The 13,148-nt window shown below is 37.1% G+C and overlaps 1 protein-coding gene across 1 annotated transcript; it reads right to left on the bottom strand.

Moving 5' to 3' along the window:
* Nucleotides 1-7,880: 7,880 nt before the first annotated feature.
* gja1b (gap junction protein alpha 1b) lies at nt 7,881-12,292 on the bottom strand. Its single transcript, XM_087812200.1, has 2 exons — nt 12,135-12,292; nt 7,881-10,584 (listed from the first exon to the last, which is right to left on the bottom strand). Exon 2 carries the CDS (start codon nt 10,572-10,574, stop codon nt 9,408-9,410), a length of 1,167 nt encoding a protein of 388 aa, XP_087668326.1. The 5' UTR covers nt 10,575-10,584; nt 12,135-12,292; the 3' UTR covers nt 7,881-9,407.
* Between the last annotated feature and the right edge of the window lie 856 nt (nt 12,293-13,148).

A 13,148-nucleotide genomic window follows, 5' to 3' on the forward strand; every position in this document is an offset into this window, starting at 1 on the left:
GGCCCCTTTCACATTGACTTCATAACAGTTTGGTGAGCACTGAGCCTTAGCACCCTGCAGCTGCACCCTCTGATCCGGCAGGTGTTGCACTTTGGACCAAAGAAACTAGATCTAGCTCATCGTGTATTTGTTAGATCAAAACAAAATTATTTGTTTTTGTTGAGGGTATACAATGAAATCCACACTTTCTTTGAAGGAAAAAGAACAGATTTTGGACCCATGCGTTACTTACGTATATGGACTATTGCAATGTGATAAAGGAAATTATATTAAGTTGCTTCAACTGTCTGCCAGGAGAATATAAAGTTGGGGACAGAGGGAAATAGCTTCATGGCAGGGATGTAAGTAAGTAAGTAAGTAAACGTTATTTTTTAAATCGCCTTTCTAGACCAGGGTCACAAAGCGCTTTAATGATCAAAAACAATATACAGTAAAAATACATGCATTAAAAGGCCAAGACAAATAACAAACACAAGAGTCCCAGGAAATCAGGGAAAAGCCTGAACCAATACAAAATGTGTTAATATGTTTCTTGAAGGAGTCAGTAGACTCCATCAAACACAAAGGAAGAGGAAGATTGTTCCAAAGCTTAGGAGCAACAGCCTGGAAGAATTACTCTCTTCTGGTACTGAACCGTGTGCGAGGAACCATCAGTAGATTCTGATCCACAGACCTAAGAGCCTGAGCTGGGGTGTAAGGATGGATCAGATCACTGATTTAAGGAGGAGCCTGACCATGAATAGATCTGAAAGTAAGAACCAGAATTTTAAAGTAGATCCTGAAAGAAACTGGAAGCCAGTGAAGAGTTTTAAGGAAATGTGAGTTCTCCACTAGAGCGGGTTGTTTAAACACAAAAATAAACTGTTAAAATGGTCTAAATGAGAAGACACAAACGCATGCATTATAATCTCCAGATCGTGTTTTGAAATCATTTTTGTAAATTTAGAGATTTTTCTCAGTTGAATGAGACAGATTCTGGTCAGTTTTACAGACTGGCCTAAGTCACCCAAGTACTGACTCAATCCTGGAATCTTATCATCAGGCACAATAACCAGAGTTTCAGTTTTGTCATACAGACTTCCACAACACTCCCTCTTTGTACACTTTAAAATGATTAGGAAACTCTTCATAAATATATTGTAATAGCATTTATTAAAACCTTAGCTTTAAGCTCTACCAATATTTGGTAGGTGTTGTTATTATGGAGCTCACTGTTCTTTTCCAAAAAGACAGACCAAAAAATACCATCGTTAAGGACCTGTCTGTCCTGAGTGACCCTCTGGCTTTTTAAAAACCTGACAATGACGCTCTGGGAGACTGGGTATGATGCTGTGACTGCTGTGTTACAAGCGCTGTGCAGAGATAGTTTAGTTGAATACAATTGTTTAACATCAGGAACATTGAGGCTTATAAGCAATATGCCTTTTTTATCCACTTTTTGTTGTTTAAAATCTTCTTAGTGCTTCAAAGAGAGTTCAAATGGGTTTAATCATACAACATCCTTGAACATGAAGTGTCTAAAAACATTTCAGAGTATTTCCTGTCCTGGTGCTGTCGGACCCAAAAGAGGATGTTAGCGGAGCTTTTTCTATGTTGGTGAGAGGACAAACCATTCATTTAGAATCTGCTACCGCCATGTGTGTGCTGGAAGAAAGATACTTTGTTTTTCTGGCACCTGAAACTGAACAATAGACAAGAGAACGAGTTGTGTAATGATTTTATATAACACTGTGCAATTATTTAACCAATCTTGTTGTTTACTACTTAAAATGTTTGTATTATTTTTTCATTTTAGTACGTAATATACTCTTTTTTTTCATTGAGTTAAAACATAACAAAAGCAGAAATTAATTAAAAATGAACACATTTAAGTTCAGGTTATCACACTGTCATCAACGCTCTAGATGTCACAAATCCCGTAAACGTCATTGTTAAAGTCACATGACCGTTTTCCGTGTACATGTTTTCCTAGTGTCTTTACATGAGTCACCATGACTGCCGGTCACCGAATAATAACACTCCTGTATCTGACTTGAGTCTGATCAGCTATGTGTCGGCAAACAATACTGGGAAGCAGAGAATGACCTGTAGAGGGGAAGGAAGGAGGAGGCGGGGGGTCTTCTGCAAACACATATGATCACATGTGACAAATCCACTGTGAAATCTTCAGGTGGGAGAGCATTTCCCACAGATATCAGTAAGTGGAAGCTTCACTGGGAGTGTGTTGTTTCTGCTCCTTGTTGTGTAGGCTTCTGTGTTTTACTTTAATATACCGTCCAGAGTGACGGAGGTCCAGGGATCCTGTCGCACAACGACCAGCAGTCCAATCAGACGTCTCCGCTTTCTTCTCTGTGTGCAGTGGTTTTCTAAAGATCCTTGTTTTCTGGGCAGCTTTGTCCGCTCAACTTCAAATATTAACTTATCTGGCTAGACAAGTGGGGATTACAGTGCTTGACTCTGAATCTGATGAAAAGAAGGATTTTTTTTTTCTTAAGTTTAAAACTCTGAAGAAATAAAGGTATGAGTTAAACATCCATATCTACTATATGTATAAAATATCAGGCCTCTCTTTATTTGTGTTCGTATTTTCTTATAAACTCCCAAAACACTTGAGAAACTGTAAACTACATCAGGTCAAGGGAAAGAGAGCACCTTTTACTTATACTTATTGAGTCAGAGTACAACAAACCCACCATGTTACAACTTTTATGATGAGAGTTTTACCTTACCTTATAAAACAATTTTCCTTTTTTCTTCTATTTTATATTTATTTTGGTCAATCAAACACAAAATATTTGCATCGACATAACATATACAGTATCACAGTGAAAATCTATCTAAGGATAGGGGTTCAGATTGAATTGAGTAAAAAAAATCATATACGCAGATGAGCAAATAGCAAAACAATAGAGTGTGACAAATATAAGAGCTTAAAATCAACTTTATATGGAAAAGCTCATAGTAGTGGTAGAAAATGGTCAAATGTTAAAACGTTCAAGGTTCAAGAAGTAACCAAACAGTCACATGATTCAATATGTTCAATATGATGAAGAATGTAGTGACGGTCTGTGGCTTCACTGAAATTACAAGCACATTCCTCCTGGCAACTCACCAGCAAAGAATGGAATGCAATTAGCACTTATTAGAAATCGCCTGGAGGAGAACTGTCAGGCCCACTGGCATACGCAGCAGACTCGCTCAGTGCTATATCTGCTACATTCACACCTACACTGGCACAAAAACTGACATCCAACTTTGCTTCCCTGCCACTGTTGATAAAGGGTCAGGTTACTAGTTTTCAGTTATGTTACTTTGGATGTACTGTATGTGTTTCAAACTCAATTGCCCACAATTGTATTGTTATATTTAATCCAAATATAAATATTTATTATAGATAGATGTACGGAGAGAAGAGTGAGGGAGGATACAGTGAGAGAAAAGAGGAGAGTATAGGAGAGTCCATGGAGGTGCTGGAGAGAATTTTGGATCCAATGACGTGGTGGAGATCCTGGATCTGGAGCAGCTCTGGAGGTGGAGCCATGGGGCTCCGGGAGAGAAATAAAAAGTGTGGGTTTAAATTGCACAGGTGATGAATGTACTGCAGAAAAGAAGGATATACAGAGCTCGGCGTCTAAAACTCCTCCAGCAATCTAAGCCTAAGATAAACAGACTAGGCTAATTAAACAAGGCGAGTCTAAGGATCGTAAGGTCCTAGAGGGTTGATAAGTTTGGATTAGATCTATAATGTATGTTGGTGCTAGGCCATGTAAGGCTTTATAGGTTAAGAGAAGGATTTTAAATTGTATTCTAAATTCTACTGGAAGACAATGTAAGGAAGACAGCACAGAGGAAATGTGTTCGCGCCTCTTAGTCTTACTCAGGACACAGGCTGCAGAGTTCTGCAAGACTTTTTAGAACATCCTGACAGAAGAGAGTTACAATAGTCCACCCTGGAGGTAACAAAAGCATGGATGAGTTTCTCATCAGCATCCAAAGAAAGGAAGTGCCTGATTTTTTAAATGTTACGAAGGTTGAAGTAGGCAGTCCGTGAGATTTGTTTTATGTGTGTGTTAAATGATAAGTCCATGTCAAAGCAGACACCCAGATTTTTACAGTGGTGCTACTGTTACTTACCATTACCTTTACTGAAACACCTCAAATTGATCATTGTCATGGAGATAATCACAGAGCTGACTTTTTACCACTTTCTCCAGAATTTTTGAAATGAAGACAAAATTAGAGATCAGCCTATAGTTAGTTGTACATCCCTACCATGAATCCCACCTTACAATGAGATATTGTATGGCTCACTGGCCCTGGTGGATGAGAAGGTGGTCCAAACCAAGCTGCAAACAGTAAAGTCTAAGCACATCAAATGGAGGCATTGTCAGAAGAGGTTCCTTGAGGTCACAAATATAGGGACTATCTTTAGAACCAATAACTCCCTCCACCTCGTAAGTGTGTGGCTGAACACCGTTCCAACATGAACTCACTCGGAACATCATGTTTAGATATTCTAAAAATGAATAATACACATTCAACAGAATTTTATAACTTTATACTGCTGGCTCTGACATCTGTTAAGTTGTATCTCAATTATGAAATATTCGCTTACACAAATGATGATGAAATGAATGTTTCTTGTTGAGACTACAACAGCAGTGGCAGAGGGAAGCATGGAAGATGCAAAGTAACATGTCAAGGTCCACACTCAACTCCAATCTCCAGCAGAAACAAAGCAAGCTGGTCAGTTATTCTTTCACTGGATAAAACAAGGACATAAATGCTGGACTTTGCATTTGCTAATTAAATAAAATAACGTTGCACAATATTTTAGTGAGTCTTATAAAAGGTGAGGTTTAAAGTTCCTCTCATTTTAGGACATAATGCGAATAACATGAGCGCCACTATATGACTGTCATGATATAAGTAGTCAGTGACGATGTAAGGTAAGGTAAGGTAAAACTTTATTGAATATTGAATATATTATTGATATTAAGTCTTCAGCTGTTATTGTTGTTTATGTTGAGAGGTGCGAGAAACACTGTTATTAACTTCCGCTCTAATCTCCGCTTTCATAATCCCACGAAGTTCAGTGAAACCTTCTCTGTTCACCGTAGTTAGCTTAAAAGAGCTGTAAGAGATGGTTAAGGATAAGATGTTTATTTGTGTAAATTAATTTTGTTAAAGCTTTCATACATATCTAGTAAGTTTTTCATAATGTTCATTTATAATTTATAAATTCTCAAAGCACAGAAAAACACAATAATTTGAATATTACATATAGTTCCATAGAACCCATCCAAAACTACATAATTTTTTTTAAGCAATTTATTATCCAAAAATTAGGATGAAAAAATCAATTTACCTATGCTTTATTGACAGTATTTATTATAATTAAACATATTATCCCTATAGGGGGATCAAACTCCTCAGTCCCCATATTTAGTTCTATTAAAGTCAATGTTGTGGACTTAGAATTGATTTAAAGCAGCACTGGGTAGTTTTGGGTACCTTATTATTTTTGTAGTAAAATAACTTGTGATGACACATCATCGGGGGGGGGGGGGAGTTAAAGTTATGTTATTTACAAAGCCATCATAACACATATCATATTTCATTATTCATCATTCTGGTTTATTTTTTTATTTTTTTATATATTTTTTACACAGGAAGTTTCAATCTTTTCAGCTGAGTTCATTGTCTTTCAAAACTCAGCTCGATAAAAATGTCAAACATATACTTACATTACTGTTTATTGAGCATGCAGAAATGTAACTTCATAGAATTCAAAGATGATAAAAATGGTTTGTACAATGGAAGGTCAACATTCCAGAAATATCTGGGGTTTATGACCAGGTTATGCGCAATGATATGTAGGCAGAGAAATATTCACATACATTTTTGGAGTACAATTTGCTGTTCAACCCGAATTTGACCTTCAAGAATTGAACCTGAAATCTAAATTAAGAAACCCTCGATCAATTAAAAACTGAGCCAGTGATCTGTATTTAGTTTCTAATTAACCAGGGTATGTTGTTGAATCAAATGTTTCTGTAGACCAGACCTAGAGTAAGCGTAAATATAAATTGTCAAGGGAATCAAATGTCTCAATTCAATGAAATCACAGTAAATATTTTATCATTATATTTGAGCATCACATTTGTCTTGGTCCAGACGTTTATGATAAAACTTTCGGCCTGAGGTAAGTTGGAAAAAAAATAAAACCAGGTGCTGTAGCTTGAGTCAACTTGAAAGGTTTCAAAGACGAGGTGAAGATATAAAGGTGAAAAAAAAGTGTGATGGGAAGGTAAAATGTTTAAGTCTATTGAGATGTGAATACCAATTCATGTGTGACCAGTTAGTGACCAAAGGGAACGATGCTCTTAGACAATTATCAGATTAAGAAAAATATTTTGGTCAATATAAATGTATATGTGGTAAAAAAGTGTCTTCAAATACTTGATTTGACGTGTCATTAACATGTTTAAAAAAGATCCAATGGTAACTACATAATGTGACATGGTAACTAGGCGGCAGCCTGGATAAATGACCTACACCAGCACCTGGTGTAATATCTTGGAGGACACAAAGGTATGTCAAACAAGACAGGAGCAAGTCACAGGGTGTTGGCTTCACACAGATTGAGTTTGAGGGGTTTGTATCGCCATCCTGTTGTCTTGGATTCTGCAGGGAACCAAACCTCCTTTCTTTCCTTCCTTCCCCCAGGATGATGAGGCCCAGGCTTGCAGTTTGCTGATGTCAGAATTGGTAGTACGAAGAAGTGTGACGCCCTCTAACCACGTCAGGCAGCTGCCCGCCCTTGTGGGCTCAGCTTCCAGGAGAGGAAGTACAGTGAGTTTATGTACATATAAAATCTGGGTTTGTGCAGAGTCAGTGACATACGGTAGTTTAATTTCTAAAAAGTATTTTGTATCTCATAGAAGCTTTTTTTGAAAAAGCAGTGCAAACCTAAAACCAAAGTTATTATTTTCACTTGAGTAGAAATATAGAGGTAATCGTGGTGAAGAGGCACACAGAATAATAGCAACAACACAAGCATTGCATTTCTGACTGTAAGCAATTTCATGTGCTATTTTGAGAAGCAATTACATCCTGATGACCTTGTCCATGACTTTGTCACAAGAAACACATTTCCTTTGGAGTGTCATTAAAATATGTTTGTCAATGTAGCTGATGTACTGGACTACAGATAGCATATCCGATTTGTAATTTCTACATTTTTATTGTACTTATGTTTTATTTTTTTATTCTATAGTGTTTGATGTTGATGTTGCTCAGTGGACCAAAACAAATTCCTAATTGGTGGACCATCTCCACTAATAATGGAAGAAATAAATCATTATGATTCTGATACCAGAATTGGCATTTTATAAAACAACCAAACAGCTTATTTGTAATGTTAACAAATCCTGCTTAGGAACTGTAGTTAAGATCATGATTAGAATGTTATATGTTCAGAAATGTGAAAAAAATGAGGTTTCAAATGACCCGAAACTACAATTAATATACAATTTAACAGTTCTATATTGATGATTATCTAAGGATACATTCAACTGGAACCAGAAAAAGTATAAGTTAAGTCACACAAAAATGTAATTAATGAGTAAATTAAAAGCCTAAATAAAATTAAAATGATAAAAATATATGTTTTATTTAGATTAAAAAAACAAGAAAACTGAATTTTTCAAATGGTACTTAATTGGTTCGGGCAGAGTTAAACTAAAGTGAATACTTGCTTACATACTGTACTTTGTAACAATACTTTGTTTGAAAATAAACAAATATAACTGTATTTTTTTTTTCTTGATTACTCATAGTGGAATCAAAGGTAAAATACATTCCAGACAAAAGCATCATTAAGAAAAGAAATCTTTATTGGTTATAATAACATTAGAAATACAAAGACTGGTCATCATCTATCACACACATGTGAAAACACAGACACTGTATCTAGTCAACAATTTAAACTGCTCCAATAGTACTGTGTTCCAAAATCTGGTTTGATCAAGGCATTGTAATGATTACTGTCTTAAAATAAATTAGTACACAACTGGTCTCTCTTTTTACAAACTCAGTGCAAACATCCACATCGCTGAAAAACCTAAGTACCAATAAAATGATGTACAGCTGAAGTGTAGAAATAAAGTAAAAAGTTGAAAGTCCACTTATTTTGGTAATAGTGAAACTATCATTAGGGCATACATTTAATACAGACCTACTTAATATCGGTCCAGATGTACATTGCGTCTACAATTGTCACATTTCTATTGTTAGATTGATTTACATTGCTAAACATACGTTTCTCAAAAAGAAAAACAACACAACACAAGCCTTAACTAGAAAAACAAACAAGGTTTCTTTTCTCTTTTCAACGCATTTTCCCGCATGAGTGGCACTTCATCCTTTTTTTAGTGCCGGACACTTTCATTCTCCCACACCAGACAAAAACGCTCAATAAATTCAAAGTTTCTCAGGAAAAAAAAGTCCAGTACTGATAAAGATTGTTAATAAATACATCATGTCTGGGTTGATGCTATGTGTGAACGTTGATAATGGATAGTAGTCAGTTTAACCTTGGTGGTTAGTGTCTCGGGAAAAATCTGACTACAACTTTTGAACTTTATTGCAACGCTGCAAATTTTCTGAACTTTCATCGGTTATTAAATTATTATACTACTTTGGACACTGTTGGCTATTGAAGGCTACTTTATTGACTATTTGAGCCAACAGTTGTGTTGTGAGGATTTATGTTGGATTTAATATGTCAAAATCCTTTTAAACTTATAAAGGTTTTACAAAAATGTATCAAAATCAATTGAAGCAAATTCAAAGTTATCTTAAATTTCAGCTTTTACGCCAATTTTTGGGGTTTAATGAGACGCAGAAAGGTATGGCTAGATAGTCTTTTACTAGCTTCTTAATTCTGCCTACTTGATAACACAAGATTGTTCAGAAGAAAATGTTGTCATAGAAAACACTGAAACTTCATTTTAAGGACGAGGATTGAAACTTTTGGGTAACATTTGGGCACTTCTTAAATTTAAGAAAGAGGAATGATGGAACAGCTGATGTCCAGTGTTGGATCCCTAAAATAATTCCACAGTACATTCAATAATTTAAGAAATAAAGTGGCAGAATGTGTATTTTTTTTTTTTCGTTTATGTGGCAACAGCATTGGTTTATCTTAAACTATAACACTTTCCGTCTAGTTAGCTCCAGTAAAGTTATCAAAAATAATATCGAAATTGTACCTTTTTGACAGTGTTAGCAAACAAACGTGGAAGTGTCCTTTATCGACTATGTCTCTTGACCGCAGCCTTCTCAACTGCTACTCATCAGTTGGCCCAAGTGCAGGCAGCGAATTGAGGACGTAGACTGCACAACTACACGTCTAGGTCGTCCGGCCGGGCTCGACTGCTCATGCGGCTGCTGGCCCTGCTGCAAGGCCTGGCCTCCATCAGAGCAATCGGCTGCATCTCATGGCCGACTGTGGAAGACAGTTTCTTTTGCTCGTGGGTGTCATCCGGGAAGTCAAATGCTTGTGCGTGGGAGTTTGAGATGGTGCTTCCACCACCATGCGGGCCGAGCCGATTCTGCTCAGTGGAGTAGTTGGCCCAGTTCTGCTCATGTGCTTGCTTATTAAAATTACGAACAGAACCCGGTCCCCGCTCACCTGTTGCCAACTTGTAACCCGGCGGGGACATCGGGGAGAGTGGCGCTGTCGGAGAGGAGCATCCGTTATAGTAGGCGTACTTGGTGGTGGAGAGATCTTTCGCGGTTCCGTTTAGGGTTCCAGTCCCAGCATAGAGTGTGGGTGGCTGTTTTAGCTTCACGCGGTCTTTGATTCTCTTGAAAAACACATAAAACAGCTCAATGACGTTGAGCATCAGCGAGACGAGAGAGACCACAAGCATGAAGATGATGAAGACGGTCTTCTCAGTGGGTCGAGACAGGAAACAGTCCACTCTGTGTGGGCATGGCGATCTCTCACACGTGTAGACAGCAGCCAAGCTGAAGCCGTACATGTACCACTGGATCACCAGGAAGCCCACCTCAAACATGGACTTAAAGAAAATACTGAATATGTAGGTTCTTAGCAGGGCTCCCTTCATTTTCACTTTGCCATGTTCTTCAATGCCGTATTTAAGCCTTTTTATCTCGATTTTTTTCAGGGGAATGTCTACATCTCCCCCGTCATTCTGCACAGCCCTAAGCGTTTCCTCTTTCCTATTGAGTTTCTGCTCCTTCCTGTTTAAGTAGAAAACGTGCGCCAGGTAGAGGAGCGTCGGCGTTGACACAAAGATGATCTGGAGAACCCAGAACCGGACGTGAGAGATCGGGAACGATTTGTCATAGCAAACGTTTTCACAACCAGGCTGCTGCGTGTTGCAGTGGAAGGCCGACTGCTCGTCCCCCCACGCCGATTCCACCGCAGTACCAAGGACCAGAATCCTGAAAATAAAGAGGACAGAGAGCCACACCTTCCCACCGGCGGTTGAGTAGGCTTGGACCTTGTCGAGCAGACGACCCAGAGCACTCCAGTCACCCATCTCTGGTTACCTGGGAAGAAAAAGAAAAACGTCTTCAGAAAGATGGATTTTTGTTAGAAAACCATATACAATTGTGCATTCGCCATCAGGCATTTGTCCCAGTAAGCCAGAAACACTGCAGTAGAGCCAGACATATGGTGTGTTACCCCAGAAAAGTCTTGAACCAATTTAGAGAAGTCATTTTAATGTATAAAACTTGTTTTGTTATATGTTCTAATAAATAATAACTTAAAAAAGAATCAAGAGAAGATAATAACATGTTGAATACTCAATATTGAAGATTGTTCAAAGAAATACAGTTTAAGAAATCAATTAAAAATAGATGGAAAAAGTATATACAAAATGGAAGGGACAACTCAAATCAAAAGAATTAAATAAAAATGCCATCGCAAAATATGTTGTCTATATCACCGCATAAAACTAGAGATTACAAGTTTGTAACTCAGAGAAAGTGAGGGGAATTTAAATTAGAACAACAAACTCAAACTTGGCTAATCCAATTAAGACGATCAGATATGGAAAACTGGTTTTCGCTGGTTTTAAAGTGCTTTGGCATAAACATGCAAATCTGTGAGAAAATCCCTGACTCACTCAAATCTGAACAAAATCTTATCAAACATATTAATTATAAAAAGATAAGTTGAGTTAATGGAGCTGAGCTGCCAAAGAAAATATGGACAAGGGGGAAAACTTGCGACATTAAATGTTATTGAAGCATGAGGTGACCTCTGAGCCCCCTTCAAGTCTTACAAACATGATTACATCACATTTATGTTTTTTTCAGGTTATGTTTTCTCTTGTGGACTGTGAACAGCCGAGTAGACAGAATCGAAAACACCAGGTAATCTGTTCATGAATGTGAACTTGATCCCCACGTTGACCCATGTTTTCTCAGGACTAAATCCTCTAGTGTCACTTGGTCCTGTAGTTTAACCAACTTCTGATCACATCCGTACATTCTGGTTGAGATTAAATATATCTCATGGCAACAAGTTCAATGTTCAAGTTCCAATGACGCAAATAGTGTGTCTCCATGGGGAATTGATTAGGATATATAGTTATCTTTTTTTCCCCTCACATGAATGTTGGTGTGACAGGATATGACACCCCATGAACTTAAGTGATAAACGTCTTCATTGTCCTGACACTTTTACATGACAAAACCTACAAAAAAAAAACTTCATGTAAAAATGATATATCAGAGGAACAAGTGGCGCACTTTTATGGATCAGTGCGTTTGTCCAATGGAAACTGACCAAGACAAAAAAGAACAATAGGCGAGTACAATGGCCCAAAAAAACCACACAAGACCCCCAAACCGCCACTTCTAAATGAAAAACAACTAGTTTTCCTGCTTGAGAAAAAACATTCTAAATCCTTTCAATTATAATTTCTTTTAGGACAGTGGGTAACTTTCTTTTAACCTTCTATAGTACATTTTGTAAATCAAATGCAAAATCATTCCAATTACGACAGAACAGATGTTGGAATATAGATGTATAGATGTTTTACATTGAATTGTAATAGTTTCTGAAGAAAATAGTTGCTGGCATTTCTCACCTGGACACGCAGAGACAGAGAGAAGTAGCTCCGGAGAAAACTTCTGCCACTAGGAAGTTGAAATCCAAGTTTGTGACTTGATGAAAAAGTGAGTTGGACTTGTCCTCCTTTATAAGAGTGCAGGTCAGCTGATGTCTACGTCAGGACTGGAGCCCCCAGTACGAGAAGACTTCTGACCAGTGATCTCACGACGCAGACAACTTCACGTAACTTAACTTAATGAACCGTTACGTTTACATTCAAGGTTTTCTTTCCTTGAACAGTTGGTTTTATTTTATTTACTTTTTACCAAGCACTCGATTTTAAATCTTATTGAGTTATTTATTTTAGTTTTTTAGACAGCAAAGTTATTTAAGGATCAAATTATTATTTTATTTTTTTCTTTGGTCGAAACGGTCCATCCGCACAGATAAAGAGCGAATAGCACCACCCAGTGATGAAAACACTTGCATTTGCTTCAATGAGGATCAAGAAAAACACATGAAATAGGCTTTAATCGATGAGAAATGTTGTGTTTATGTCTTTCTTGACAAACCATGTGCAGCAGCAGCATTTATATTTCAGGAATCTTTACTATCTAAAAAGAAGCGTTAATCACCTCCACTTCCGGTTCTGCTCCGTTTCCTCAAAGTCTTGTGGGTATTGTAGTCCGAAAAAGATGCAACGACAAAAGTAAGTAAGTAAGTAATATTTATTTATATAAAGCATAATGAATGTAGAAATAAGACTTTATCAAACAAGAATTAGGTTTTGCGCAGTTCATTTAAAAAGTTTGAAACAAACCTCGATGGAACAGGTTCGATCGTAATTTTAATAAGCCCATAGCAGAAATCCATATTCAGGATATAGGTTCAAATTTAAACTCTTATAAGTATTAGAGAATACCCATGTAGTCATACAGAAAAAAAACGATTTAATGTTGAAATAATAAAGGAAAAAGATGACAGTTATAATGCAACATTTATAGAATTCAAATGAAGGCTATTGAAAAAAATCAGAAAGTATTCAAATCAT

Source organism: Callionymus lyra, chromosome 17, assembly GCF_982586985.1.
Source record: "Callionymus lyra chromosome 17, fCalLyr1.hap1.1, whole genome shotgun sequence".
In the NCBI taxonomy this organism is placed as follows: Eukaryota; Metazoa; Chordata; class Actinopteri; order Syngnathiformes; family Callionymidae; genus Callionymus; species Callionymus lyra.